The 14,748-nt window shown below is 38.3% G+C and overlaps 1 protein-coding gene across 2 annotated transcripts in view; it reads left to right on the top strand.

Moving 5' to 3' along the window:
• Nucleotides 1-14,748, top strand: part of MALT1 (MALT1 paracaspase) — a 55,351-nt gene that overhangs the window by 19,818 nt on the left and 20,785 nt on the right. For both annotated transcript variants that reach the window (XM_061168984.1, XM_061168983.1), the window contains exons 4-9: nt 3,551-3,710; nt 5,173-5,351; nt 5,776-5,872; nt 6,467-6,499; nt 9,326-9,352; nt 11,107-11,139. In XM_061168984.1, coding sequence (XP_061024967.1) covers nt 3,551-3,710; nt 5,173-5,351; nt 5,776-5,872; nt 6,467-6,499; nt 9,326-9,352; nt 11,107-11,139 — 529 coding nt within the window. The remainder of the gene's footprint in view (nt 1-3,550; nt 3,711-5,172; nt 5,352-5,775; nt 5,873-6,466; nt 6,500-9,325; nt 9,353-11,106; nt 11,140-14,748) is intronic.

The following is a 14,748-nucleotide window of genomic DNA, read 5'->3' as shown; positions in this document are numbered from 1 at the left end:
GGTATCCCCGTGCCACCCAAGAAATAATTTAAAATTGCATATTGGAATCCTCTTGTCTTAAACATTCTTTGAGCCCTCTGCTGCTGGGGATTTCTCAGTGGTCTGGCCACGTCGTGTCCCACTCTGGTGGGCTTCTCTCTTCTCCCTCATTCATCTCCCCTCGCTCCCTTCCCTCCTAGATGGTACCTTGAAACTCCATTATTCTTTTTAGCTGTTAGTCACATAACTAAACTTTCTTCCCAACTCAACATTAAGACTCCATTTGCAAATCTGAAACTAAGTTCAAGAGCTGTTCCGAGATGACAATCTTCCCTTTGATGGGATCACCCTGTGCCTTAGAAGAAATGTGTGGATTTGTACAATTTTTAATTTCTGTCCCTCACACACAGGTGAGGTAAGGCAGATGTGAACTGCAGTAACAGGACTGCATTGGCACCAGACAGGCCTGTGTTGGATCCTTGACTGTTAGTAGCAACTCGAATTCCTATCGTCAGGGGTTGAGAGAACTTAATTGATGGGATAGTTTATGTGCCAAGGCTCTCGAGAGATGGTAACTAAAGTTATTTTTACCATATTTTCTTAATTGCAAAGTGGCTTTCATTTTAATAAACACCTTTTGAGGAAGAAATCATGGACAAAACTTACTCTGTTAAGTACATCATTTGTGAACTATGTCCTGACTTGAGAAGGGGAGGAATGTAGAGGGTGAGCGGTGCATCGTGGATTTGAAGAGTTGCGATGGATTTTAGAGCCCTTACCAGTCGACATTCTGTGACAATCTGTGTTTGTCAAACCACACTTAGGTTCATAGTCTATTTCAGGAGATATTCATTTAACGGCTACTTGTTGGACACCTGTTTTGTGCCAGGCCGGGTTCTAAGTCCAGGATGGTGAAGCACTGACACACAGGGGCCCTGCCAGCTCCACTGGGGAAAGACTGAGCAAATAAGATAACTCTGTGAGTTAAGAGCTGTGAGAAAATAAACAGGGTGATACAAAGGGAGAAGCCACTAAAGGTCTTAGGTAGGAGAAGCAACGTGATAGAATTTTTGTTTTTAAAACACCAACTTGCTGCTTGAAGGGAAGCAAGAGCAAAGCAAGAAGACCAGTTATCTAATGCCTGCACTGGACTAGAGATAACGGTAGTGTGGATTAGGACATGGCAGTGGAGACGGATCAAAGTGGGTAAGCCACTTTATTTTAGAGATAGAGTTCATCAAACCCGACAGATTAAATGTGGAGCCTGAGGGAAAAGGAAGAGAGCTCAAGGATGACCCTAGATTTTCTACTTAAGCATCTGGGGACCTGTTATTTACTGAGGTGTTAAGAGACTGGGAGAGGAAGAGATTAAGGGCAAAAAAATCAAGAGTTTGGTTTTAGACATGTTAAGTTTGAAGTGCCTATTGGATGTCTAAATGCATCTAAGTCAGCTTGGATACCTCAGGAGACAACATTGAAAGTTTGTTGGGACTTCCCTGGCGGTCTAGTGGTTAGGACTCCACGCTTCCACTGCAGGGGGCACAGGTTTGATCCCTGGTCAGGGAACTAAGATCCCTCATGCCGTGCAGCATGGCCAAAATAAATAAATACATAGATAAATGTGTTTAAAAAAAAAAAAAGAAGAAAGTTTGTGTAGTGGAGGAGGAACCAGTAGAGAGACTAAGAAGAATTTGCAAGAGAGATAAGAGGAAAACCAGGAGAGAATGGTATGAAGCCCTTGGGAAAGTATTTCAAGAAGAAAGGGGGTGGTCAGCATTTTCAGTGCTGCTGAGAGGTATGTGGGTCAAGGGGGGGTATACTTGGGATTTTTTTGTTTAAGATATAAAGGTACTAGAGTATGTTTTCGGGAGTGATACAATAAAAGAGAGAAATAGATGCTAAAGCAGAGAGAAAATTGCAGGAGCAAAGTCAGAGAGGATGAGGGGATTGTTGGAGAGGAAAAAACCTTTCTCCCACCCTCTCATGCTCAGTCCCTGGGGGCCTGTGAATTAACTGGCAAAATACAGATTAACAAGAGAAGTTTATTCATGTGGGAAATTACAAAAGAAGTAGCCCTGTGATTGGTTACAATTAGAGGAAAAGGGAGGAAGGAGAAAAAGCCTCTCTGAGAAGAACAAATGGGTTTCTTTAGGAAATATATACAAAGGGGTTTCTAGGAGAATAAACAGGAGATGAGAAAGTTTGTGATAATATTTATTCATGCAAGTGCAAGTGGTCTTTCCATCTTCTTCATGGCTATATAAAACTTCCCTGGAGAGGGGATTTATGGTAGGTTTCCTCTTGGTCTCCTTCCTAGGAATAAAAGCCACCCTGAAGAGGGAATTTATGGCAGCCTCATTTCCCAGAAGTTTCTGCTTTTAGTCAGATGAGGAAAGCTCTGATAAGGCTTCTTTCTGCATCTGTTGAATCCTAAACATCTTCAGCTTGAACTAATTTGCATACCAGCTTTGGGGTTCTGAGTGGTTAGGATCGCCATGCAACCCAAGCCCAAGTAACCTTTGTTAGGAAGACATGCTTTCCATTTTAACAGGAGGGAAGAGAGTTACAAATAAGCACAGACTAAAGTCAATGGCTGAGAGAAGTGGGATTGCAGGAGGTTTGAGGAGAGAGAAAGTACACACGAATAGCCTAGTAGGAAAGCAAACTTAGTAGGTTCACGTGGTAGGATGGTCAGGCAGTGCTAAGGCAGCCTCCATCCCAGTTGTCAGATCTTCAGCAAAATGCTGTCGCTCTGGTGCAGGTTCTGAGAGGAGAGAGAGCCGAATTCACTTGGCTGGAGTTTGGAGAGGGAGAGCTTGTTAAAGTACTTTGCAAGGGAGCCAATATATAACGAGGCACTTGACAAAGCCCTTTGACAATATGCCGGAGTTGGGTGGTGCTGATAAATTGATGGGAGCAGCTAAGGTGAAAGAAAACTTAACGTGGTGACCAGAGCCCAGGAGTAAAAGCTTGGGAAACCCTTGCATGGACCTTCCTCCCCATCACTGATAGGCTTCCCATAGCACTTCTCCACCCAGACCTTGAAAGAAGCGTATTGGTCACGGCATCTATCCTCTGATAGAATTTTGCAGATGAGAAAATGGGGTCTTGGAGTAAAATAACTTGCTCATACACTGACAGTTAATTTGATCAGAACAGAAATTAACAGCCAGGCCTAACTTTCTGTGATCCCTTCACTCCATCATGGGTTGGTCATGTTGTATGACTATTTAGCTCACAAATGTTACAATTCTAGATTCTTTAGATACTAATGATCAAACAATTTTAAATGACAGATTAGATACTTTTCTATTAGTGAGTTTGGGGAAGATATAAGGGAGAGAGCTTAACTCTCTTGTTAACAGATTTGTAGAAGACTGATTTTCTAAGACTTCAGTCCCAAGTTACTCAAAATGTTGTTGTTTTTTAAGTAACAGATATTTTAGAACTTGGGGGAAAAAAGATATACTTTTCAAAGTTCCAAGAACATCATACATTTTGCACAGCACATTTTTATAAGGTGTGTTTTGATGAGTCATTCATTTTTATCCTCTCATTGATTCTTTCACAGATTCCAAACGGAAATGCATCAGAACTTATTTTTAACACAGTGCATATAAAAGATGCAGGCTTTTATGTCTGTCGAGTTAATAATAATTTCACCTTCGAATTTAGCCAATGGTCACAGCTGGATGTTTGTGATGTCACAGAAGTAACAGAAAGCTTCCAGAGTAAGTGATAAAGTAACTTGAATGCTGGGATGGGAATTGCCTTTTTTTAATTTTATTTTAAATGTTTACTTTTAAATAAATAATTTCAAAGTATCAAAGATAGTACTCACATATGTACTTCACCCAATATAATGTCACCAGTCGATAATATTTTATCCCATGTGCTTTGATTCTTTTTCTGGGTGGATGGATAGATAGACAGACAAGACGGACATGCAGATGTCTTGGGCTGACATGACCTTTCTCAGTCTGGCCCTGCTGCTGACCTCTTCAAACTTGCCACCTTTCATGGGTCTGAATGTTGTGGTCTCTGGTTTTGGAGGAGAAGAGAAATCTAATGCCGTCTTGCTCACTTTTCAGTTCCTTTCTATACTTTTTCTCCCAAACTATTGTATTACTTCTAAAAAATTGTGTCGTGGAATAAAGACTATCTATAGAGTTGATGTAGGCATGACAGGGCATATAGTGCATCATTTGCTGCAGTGAAGCATTTTATCCAACTGGTTTTCTACTCTTTTGCCATCCATATTTTTAGTCCAATAACTAGTGTTGATCAAGGAAAAAACCCAGTGTACTCTAAAGAGTAGCCATCAGGTATTATTTTTTCACACACACAGTCAAGAACCAGATTTGTCATTTTTGCCAGACAAAAAGAATGAGGGAAACAGACTTTTTGTTGCCAATTTGTCTGTCTTCCATTCTTCTCAAAAGTTAGCTTTTCCTACACCCGAATAAAGTCTCTAGAAATAGTCATGATTAATTGAGTGATTTATGTTTTCCTAGGATATTTCTGTGCATGTAATTAACTTTAATATGTTTATAAATGGAATCTTATTCATTCAACAAATATTATTGATCACCTGCAATGTGCTAGACACTGAGTTTCATTGTTACTGGATCACATTGACAAGCCTTCTGTTCTCAAGGCCCTTAGAGAGTAACAGATGAGCGTTCAATAGATAATGCTTAACCCATCCATATTTATTCAGTGCTAATAACAAAACTCCTAATTTTAAGAAGGCAAGTTAAACGAAACAGCAGAACGTAGAGCTTTCTGTTTTGAACAGAAACATCACTCAAGATGTTTATGTCCTTTGCTCCCACCGAAAAGACTCTGTGGCCAAACACATTTAGAAACCACTTAAACTATTTTCCCCTCTTAAATACACAGTGCATACTAACACTTTGAAAACTGAGAAGTCCTGCAATAAAGACATCTGTTTAACTTTGTTTAACCCAGAATGTTCTAAACTTATTTGTCTATAGCATCCTTTTATCCACAGAACATCTCTTAATATTTCTAGATGTGCTACAGTTTTATGAAACATCATTTGGGAGATGCTATTGAAGACTGTAAAAAAAAAAAAGATGGATGAACTTGAAAACATTTTTTTAATTAAAAAAATTTTTTTTAACCTAGAGATTTTATTTATGTTCAGTGATATTTTTCTTTTAATTTAAGGAAGTTTGGATGGCGTCTCTGACTCTAAGTTGCAAATCTGTATTGAACCAAAGTCCCAAAAGCTGATGCCTGGCAGCACGTTGATCCTACAGTGTGTTGCTGTTGGAAGCCCCATTCCTCACTACCAGTGGTTCAAAAATGAATCACCATTAACACATGAGACAAAAAAGCTATACATGGTAGGAAGTTGGCCTTGGGGATATTTGGGGGGGTTAATATGTAAAATAAATAGTATAATTGAAAATTACAGTGAATATTAAAATTCATATTCTTTGGGGTGTTTTAATGTTTTCAGTATTTTTTCAAGTTCTTTATTATCTAATATTAATTGATTCTTATATTTGCAAAAGGGCTAGAACACCAGCCCACATGTAAGTGCTTGTATGAAAAATGTCAAACAGTATTGCATCAGACTCACCACTGTTAGATTCATTGTATTATTTGCTTGCTAATATATTGACCTAATGAATGGAAATAATCTAGGAATGTCTGAAATGTTAGGATTTGTAGGTTTTAAAAAAAAAAACAAAACGCAAAATAACTTTCTCCAAGCCACTTAAATTAAAATTGAGGAAATGTGTGCATGTTCTGATATTGATACAGGTGCCTTATGTGGATTTGGAGCATCAAGGAACCTATTGGTGTCGTGTATATAATGATCGAGACAGTCAAAACAGCAAGAAAGTAGAAGTCATCGTAGGTAAGCAGTATCGCTTAGTATTCTGACAAATGGAGCCATATAAAATGAAGTGTTTGAACAGCGGAAATTCTGTTCACCCATTGAATTTAATGGTATGTTAAACAAAATAACTGCTGATGCTTAAGTAGAAATTTGAGAGCATACATACTAAACTAATCAGGATTCACATACAAAGAGCAGAAAGAACTGTAAAAAAGCCTATTTTATTGAGATCTTTTTCATAATTTTTTTAGTTTTATAGTTTATGTTAAACATTTATGGCAAAAATGTATTCCTTAAAGCTTTAGCTAAAAAAAAAAACAAACCTTGATTTAGGGGAAAAAGATTTTTAATAAACCATTTTTTCAAAAAAAATCACAGGCATATAAAGAAAAGAATGATTATTAATCAACAATCCCTCTATGAAGTGCATAATTTGGGGGTGTGTTCTAGTTAAGCTTAGTGCATTTAGTTATGTTGTCAGTAGGAGAAGATATTGATGCATATGTTGGTTTGTCAGCATATTTCTATGCTATTTATCTCTGTTTGCTTGATGGCTGCCCTTCCTAAGATCATGAATTACAATATATTCACATTTGTTTTCTCTGAAACAAGGAAGAACAGATGAGGCAGTGGAGTGCACTGAAGGTAGTGTAATCCTTTGGTTTGAAACCAAATATCCTGCATGCTGGTTCCTCTTGGGATTGGTGGAGTGCCCTGGTTTACTGAGTGCAGTGATGGAAAAAATACTAGCTATAAGAAAAATATTTGATAGAAGGATACTGTATCTTAGTCTTTGAGGGTTAATAAATTGCCAGAGACACTATTAAACTGACATTAATTAAAACAACTAATTTTTAATTGATTTTCTATTGCATATAAAAATAAAGTTCCTGGGACCTCCCTGACGGTCCAGTGGTTAAGACTCTGCGCTTCCACTGCAGGGAGTGTAGGTTCGATCCCTGGTGGGGGAACTAAGATGCCATATGCCGCATGGTGCGGCCAAAAAATAAAGCTCCTGTACAACACCTTATGAATAGTGAACAGTTGCAATTAATTCTTAATGTTAATTATCTTCATAAAATTTGTAAAAATACATGGCTATACTGTCATGGATAGTTGTTTAGATTATTTTATCTATCCTTTAGCCATGGTAAGATACTTCTCAAATGCAAATGTAATTTCTATAACAGTTTCAGGACAGGAGATTTATTGTTTAACGCATGCTTTAGCAAATATTAAATATCCTGTTTTAATATAAAATTTATAAGATCCATTTTTTGAAGCTACAAGGCTGAAGATTATATATTATGGTAAAAGTGACATGGTAGATTAAAGAGAACTGAAAGTTATTTTAACATAAACTTTTATCTTGTTTTAATTAACCAAAGCCTTGCACATAAGTTGTAATGAGTAAATTTTAAAACTTAAGTTACCTTCCCCTAGTGTGATGTCACATTGTTTTGCAAAATTAGGTTTGTGGATAGCAAAGTATTTTTTCAATTTCTGCCTCTTTATTATAAACCCTTAGGCTCTACTTGAGCAAAGTAAAAAAATAATGTTAAATCTTATGTTTCCTGGTTTTCCTGTCCTTCATACTGCTATGGTGTCACTTTGAAATACTACAATTACTGTTTTCATCCCAACCATAGTTGCGGACAGGAATTCTCTAGCATAAAGCAGTTCTAATCCTGTGGTCTATGGGCCCTACATGAGGGAATCTATGTAAAGAAATCCTAACCAAACTCTTCTTCCTTCTCCTTTTTCACCTAATTGCATGATTTTTAAAACCTCCTAACATTGGAGATCTCTAAGAATAAACATAAACTAACATTGCTGTTCAGCTTCTGGGTAATGCATTTATATTACCACCTTGCTGCTTCTTTACCTGCAAGATTCTTCCTATAATTTTTGCAGTGGCAAACACACTATTAAATAATAACTTTCAGATAAATCTGTTCCAAACACAGATGAAAACCCAACTATGAAACTGCTCCAAAAATTTCAGATGGAAAAATTAGATCCAACTCTTCTTTCTAAAAAAGTCTGCAAAGTTGAGGCGTTTTATAGTTGGTGGAGTGGCACATGTTAACAATGTCCCAACATACCATATCTTTTTTTACCTGTAGAACATGATGTGATCTATTTTATGTGCTTTGTTAAAGATACTTGATCGGGAGAAGGGGTAGGGGGTTGAATAGGTGGAGCTCAGGGGAATTTTTTAGGGCAGTGAAAATATTCTATATGGCAGCTGTAGTGGTAAATACATATATGCAGGTTTTAAATCGTTTAGGAGGTCAGAGGAGGGGGATCCCAGGATGGAACACAGAATATGACAGAAGAATCTAAACCTATTGCAAGTGTATGAAGCAACCTCGCTGATTATGGGATGGAAGAACAGGTGCTAACCTAAGTACCTGGGAATGAGTGAACACAGAAGGCAGAAGAAATTGTACATAACCCTGTACTCTAGCTGATACCACTCTGTAGTTGATTTTATATCATAGAAGTTACTGCATAATATTTTATGAATAGTATAGCATTTATAATTTATTGTGAATGTTAATTTTTATCTTCACACAATTTGTAAAGGAAAAATAGATGGCTATAATGTCATAGGTATTTGCTTAGATGATTTTCCTTCTGTTAGCCAGGCTCTACAGGCTAACAATTTTGAAACCACTATACCTGCAAAAACACATTCCACCAGTGTAACCAGGAGAAAAACATCAGACGTATCCCGATTTACAGACATTCTACAAAATACCTCACCGGTAATCCTCAAAACTGTCAGGGTTATCAAAAACAAGGAAAGTCTGAGAAACTGTCACAACAAAAAGGAACCCAAGGAGACACAAGTAAATGTGATGTGGTGTCCCGAATGGGGTCCTGGAACAAAAAAGAACATTAATGGTTCATTAATTGTGACAAATACACCTTACTAACAACAGATGTTAAAAATAGGGAAACTAGGTATGGGTGTATGTAGAAACTCTGTAGTATCTTCACGATAGTTCTGTAAATCTTGAACTGTTCTAAAATTAAAAGTTTATTCTCAAAAATATCATCGGAGGTTTTTAATTAGTTTCATGAAGTGTATAGTCGAGGCCATAGACAAACCTGTCTCTTGATTGTTTTCATCCAGTAATTGGGCAGAATATCTAAAACTTTGATCAAATTAAGAATGAGTCTATTTAGCTTTTTGTCATTTAATGAAAGTAGTAATAGCTCAGGAGTCCTAACTGATGTCCACAACAACATTCTCTCCTCTTCACAATTTGCATGACTTCTCCTTTATAGCATTTTAAAAGTTCTAACCTGATAAGACATTATAACACGATTCAACAGTGCAAAAATCAACTTCTTTTGTCAGTCTTACTATCTGTGCTAAATTGGCAGATTATTAAAAGGTTATTTAAATCTATTTAAATTATTTAAAGATTATTTAATCTATTTTCTCTTATTTTATTTTAGATGAATTAAATAATCTCGGGCATCCCGGTGAGTAATACAAACATTAAAACATTAGCTTTAGATATTTAGTTATTGAATACAGTAACTTAAAGATACTGTAGATATTCTCTATCATTGTGAATAACTCTGTATCACAAAAAGGCAGTCAAATGGGGAAATGCACGCTCTTTAATTTGAAAGACAAGAAGCAGCCTTTGAAAGAGTGACAGGCATAACATCGCTGAACTCACCAGACCCCTGGGTCCTTGTTCAAAGCTGCTCAGTCATTGAACACATCTGAACTAGTTGGGTGGGTGTCTGTAACTGAAGTAAAATGATTGTTAGTGCTATACAGATGAGTAGTTAGTTATTGACCATTAAGAGACTGACAGTTGGCAGGAGTATTTATCATTCTTTGGCCAGTTTTAATCAGAACAGATTTCTGAACAAGTTAAGCTAAAGGGAAGCCTTACCTGAGATGAAAGGCGTAGTAATAGTGAGGACTCCATAAAGACCGAGGACATCAGTCCAGGCTGTGGGCATTCTGAAAGGCACTGATGGAACCTGTGACTATATCTGAAAATAAAACCTCACAGGAGTACAATAAGAAGGTAGTTATATGTATCAGTTAATATATGTAGAGATCCCTCTTATTTCTTGACATGTTATTTCTCATAGTTTTAGCACCATGACTAGTTTGCTTAGTTTTGTGCCCATATTTTGTTAATAAACATCTGTTCTTGTGAGTGATGATTGGGCTGTGCTGATTACACATAAGCCAGTGAGACGAACCAGAATGCCACTATTACCCGCATGTCATTCCTGCTGTGCCAGCCTCGAGCTCCGGGAAGCCCCTGTGAGACTTGCTTCAAGCACCCAAAACTAAGTGGTGTTGGAGAACCACCCTCGTCATGTAGCTAGTTGCTTCTCTTGATCTGGTTAGAAACCCCTTTTCCTAAATTGGTCTGTTATTTCATGCCCTTCAATGAACATTATGAAAAGCTATTTCAGGAAACCTTTTGCAAACCAGCACCACTAAGCTTCTAAAATTTTCCTGACCTCCTTTTTCATTATATCGTTACTCCTCAAGAATTAGAAACACCAAAAAATTTAGTTAAAAAGAATTTAATATATTTTTAGTGGACTCTCGTAGCATATATATTATTAAAAATGCAAACACCCTGTCTATAGTAAGAGACACATGACTGACTGAACTCCATCTTTCCCTGCATCTCTTCCTGCATGGTCCTTGAGAGTGGGAGGTATTTCATTTTATGTAGAGTTGATGGCAAAGAGCGTGACCATGGAATGAGATTTCCTAGCTTGAAAACATTGGGCAAGTGGCTCAGTCTTTCTCTGCCTCAGATTCCTTATTTGTATAATGGAGGTAATAATAGTACATACCTCATAAGGTGAGGTTATTTAAATCAGTTACGTTTCCAGCACGTACAGCAGTCCCACGCCATCGTTCAGTAGATGTTAACTTCCTGCCGCTGCTCATTGCCACCACCAACCATTTTCAGATTGTAGTTTCTACCTAACATGTTACAGAGTATCACCCCCAGCCGTGGTAACCAGTTACCAGAGAGATTCTCCCGCCCGATTCCAACTCTTGTCCATCTAGGTACATGTTTTTAATCAAGAATCTGAAAACCTTAAAAATCATAAATTAGCTGTTAGAAACCACATTCTGCCCTTCAGTGCTGCTGATGTGATTGTTCATTGTTTCCGTATCTCTCTAACCCCAAAGATGTATCATGGATAACAGCTCCTTATCTTTTTGCATTTTTATCTTTCTATAGATAATAAAGAGCAAACAGTTGACCAACCTTTGGGTGAGTAGAGCTTTAAAATGCTTAATCAAAATATAATTGTAGCATGTAACTCTTTTATGGGGATCATGAAGGGATTTGAGACTTTTTAAATGGACAACTTTTATAAATATTTGAATAACATCAAAACCAAATGTGTTATTTTGGATATTTATAAAAGAAATTATAGAATAGGAGACTTTAAAAGATTGTGAATTCAGTTTCAGGGACCAGATCAGCTTCTGTGGAGTGATTTCTGTGTTTGGCAATGTGCAAACAAATACACATATAAACAATAAGAAACATGTATAGGTCACATAAAAGTGAGTAATACTATATCTTGGTGGAGTTAGAGGTTAGGAAAGCACCAGAGAGGCTGCAATAGCAGCTCTACATGTTGAAGGATGAATAGGAGAAGGGCCTTCCAGATAGAGGGAATGTGAAATCCTAAGTAAACTTCGTAGAGAAAGAATACAGGGTGCCTGTTGTATTTGGGGAGTTGCAGGTAACAAATGATTCTCTAGAACATGAAGAGAAGGAGCCTAGAGAAGCAGGATGAGACCAGGTCTGGAGGAGCCCCATTTCTCAGACAAGCCATTGGAAGGAAACTTGATAGAGGGGTGAGATTTGTCCCTCTGAAAGGCCAGTCTAGTATCGGTGTAGAAAATAAACTGGAGGGAGACATTGTTTAGGTTAGGAGAACAATTGAGACTGTTGCAATGGTCTAGATAAGAAATAATGAGAATCTAAACCAGGGTAGTACCAAGACAATGCAGAAGAAGACAGAACAAATTCAGAAGACCTTGAGGTGATGGAATCAGTAAGCTGTTTTCATCACCTCACTGTAAGGTATAAAAAGTACAGAGGAGTCACCATGTCTGCTCAAATTCTTGCTGGACCACTAGGCAGGTGGTAATACAGCCCACTGAGTTAGAGAATACAGAATCAAAAGCAAGATTCAAAGGATAGATGACCCTCATTTTGGGACCTAACCGGTTTGAGGTATTTGTGTCACGTCTAGGCGGAGATACACAGCAGGCAATTGTGCACGTGGATCTGGAACTCTAAGGAGAGGCCAGGCTCGGAGATACAGTCATGAGCGTCATCAGCATAGAGGTGGAGGCTGACACCGTGAAGGGTAGCATAACATGGGATTGCTCAGCCCGTGGAGAAAAGGGCACTGACTGGGGAAGGGGGGTGGCCCACACAGTGTTTAACAATTAGAATCAGTTGTCACTGATCAGACAGCGTATATAAATTCAGGTTTCTAGATTCTCCTGAAAATGGTAGATTTTGAGTGAGAGCTGTCAGTTGCGGTTAAATAGTGGCTGTCCCTGTAAAAGGGCATGTGCCCCTGTTTTCCTGTCATGTAATATTCTCAGTCTACTTCACTCTCTCCCTCTCTCTCCTCCCCTCCTTCCCCACATGGTCTCACCAGGTAGTTAAATTTCTTTACATGGTGGCTGAATCCCCAAACCGGAAACTCTCCGGACTTAAGGTTGAGACCCAGAACTGGCAGAGGGTCACACTACATTATGCTCAGAGAGAACCACAGGGCAGCCCAGATTTGGAGCGGGGGGCAGGGGCCAGGGTGAGGGTGACCACACTGCTTAAAGACAAGGAAGCCATGGTTCCACAGGGGCTGTCTCTTACCACAGCTGGAAAGGCAGCCTGGATTAGAATATGACTGGTTTTGTCTAAGGAACTTGGACTTTATTTTGTAGGACATAGAAATTAAAAGACCTGATGCATGAAACCAACAAGGACTGTATATCACCCAGTCAAAGTTGATGTTAATACTCAATCGCTGATAGATGGCCAAAGGTTTTTTTATTTAAACACTTATGTAGCACTTAATATGTACCAGGTCCCTTTCCAGTTGCTTATGAATAGTAACTCATTTTGGATGAGATGAGTAATACTATTAGAATAATTAGACATGAAATTAATGATGTAACTTGTACCAGTTTTTAAAGAATACATTTCATTAAACTTTGGAAGACGTCTCGGATCATGTAGTTAAAATCTCTTTCTGAAGTTGTTTATTCTGTTGCTAATCAACTGGTGTTTGTGTTTCCTTTTTCCAGTGAATGGTTTGTGTTCAAGAAGTTGTGGGTGGCTCTTACAGTAAATGTTTTTCTACAGAAAATTTCTTCCATTTATTTTGTCACTTGAAAACCATCATAAGTCGCTTATATAGTTGCTATTTTGAAGTTTTCTTTGATTCCTCACTCTTATCTCAACTTCAAATTTTACTGTTTCTTTCTCTGTCATAGCTCTAAAGTCTGACTTTTCCTTTCCCTTTCTACAACCAATTCCTGGAATGAGACTTGTCATCTCTCATTTCGACCACTGCAGTCTGCTTCTCTATTCTAAATCCACCCCAGTTCACCTATCGTTCAGGAACTGTTTTGCAAGTAGAGTGGGCAAGGTAAGTTCCCTACCCATCATCTTTATTACCATCAAACTCAAAATGCCCCCAGACAGTTTAGGAACTAGCTGTTAAAAATTATCCTTGGGGAAAAGTTTTTGAAGAGTTATGGTCAATTATTGATACACACATTTTAAGCCCCATACTTCTCAAATTGCTGAACCCTTGCATTCTTTTTTTTTTCCTTTTAATTAATTAGCTTATTTATTTATTTTTGGCTGTGTTGGGTCTTCGTTGCTATACACAGGCTTTTCTCTAGTTGCGGCGAGCAGGGGCTACTCTTCGTTGCGGTGTGCGGGCTTCTTATTGTCATGGCTTCTCTTGTTGCAGAGCACAGGCTCTAGGCGTGCAGGCTTCAGTAGTTGTGGCACGTGGGCTCAGCAGTTGTGTGGCTTGTGGGCTCTTGAGCTCAGGCTCAGTAGTTGTGGCACACGGGCTTAGTTGCTCCGCGGCATGTGGGATCTTCCCGGGCCAGGGCTCGAACCCGTGTCCCTTGTATTGGCAGGCAGATTCTTAACCACTGCGCCACCAGAGAAGCCCTGAACCCTTGCATTCTATAAATGATACCAAGTGTTCCTTCCAAACAGATAATAAAACTAGTGAATAAAGAATCGATCTTAGCAGAAACAGCCTGTATGGTTAGTTTGACAGCTGTTCCCCCCACCAAAAACCCCGGTGATGTTTTTCTATTACATACCTTATAATTGTTTTCTGCCAACAGAAAATTTAAATCTAATATATATCCTAAACTATCATATTATCTCCCCACGAAACCCACGATGCTTTGCATACACTTTACTACTTGAATCACATTGGGAACCCCATGATTTGGACTGTAATGATGTCAGCCAACGACCACACATTCTCCACCTCCTCTCACTTAGGAGCAGATTGAACTGAGTCCGTCAGTGTATTGAGATTGGCTCTGAACTCTGATAGGGTTGATGGGCTCAGAAAAAAATGCTCTGAAATTTTTCTGTGGATTAGCCAGCTAAAGTGTTCCTATATAGTGGGTAAATTGGTGTAAGAGTACATTTCTAGTTTATTTAAGACGAAACTTAAAAAAAAAAAAAAGGAAATACAAGTGATCATGTTTTATACTGCCTCCTAATTGAAATCCATCCTGAGTATTCTCAACTTTTTTTTATTGAGTTTTAAAACTAAAGGCAGTTTAGTAGAGGCTTTATGTCTCAATTTACGTA

Source organism: Eubalaena glacialis, chromosome 15 (assembly GCF_028564815.1).
Source record: "Eubalaena glacialis isolate mEubGla1 chromosome 15, mEubGla1.1.hap2.+ XY, whole genome shotgun sequence".
In the NCBI taxonomy this organism is placed as follows: domain Eukaryota; kingdom Metazoa; phylum Chordata; class Mammalia; order Artiodactyla; family Balaenidae; genus Eubalaena; species Eubalaena glacialis.
Note: the sequence above shows the minus strand (reverse complement) of the source record. Positions and strands in the feature narration are given on the sequence as shown.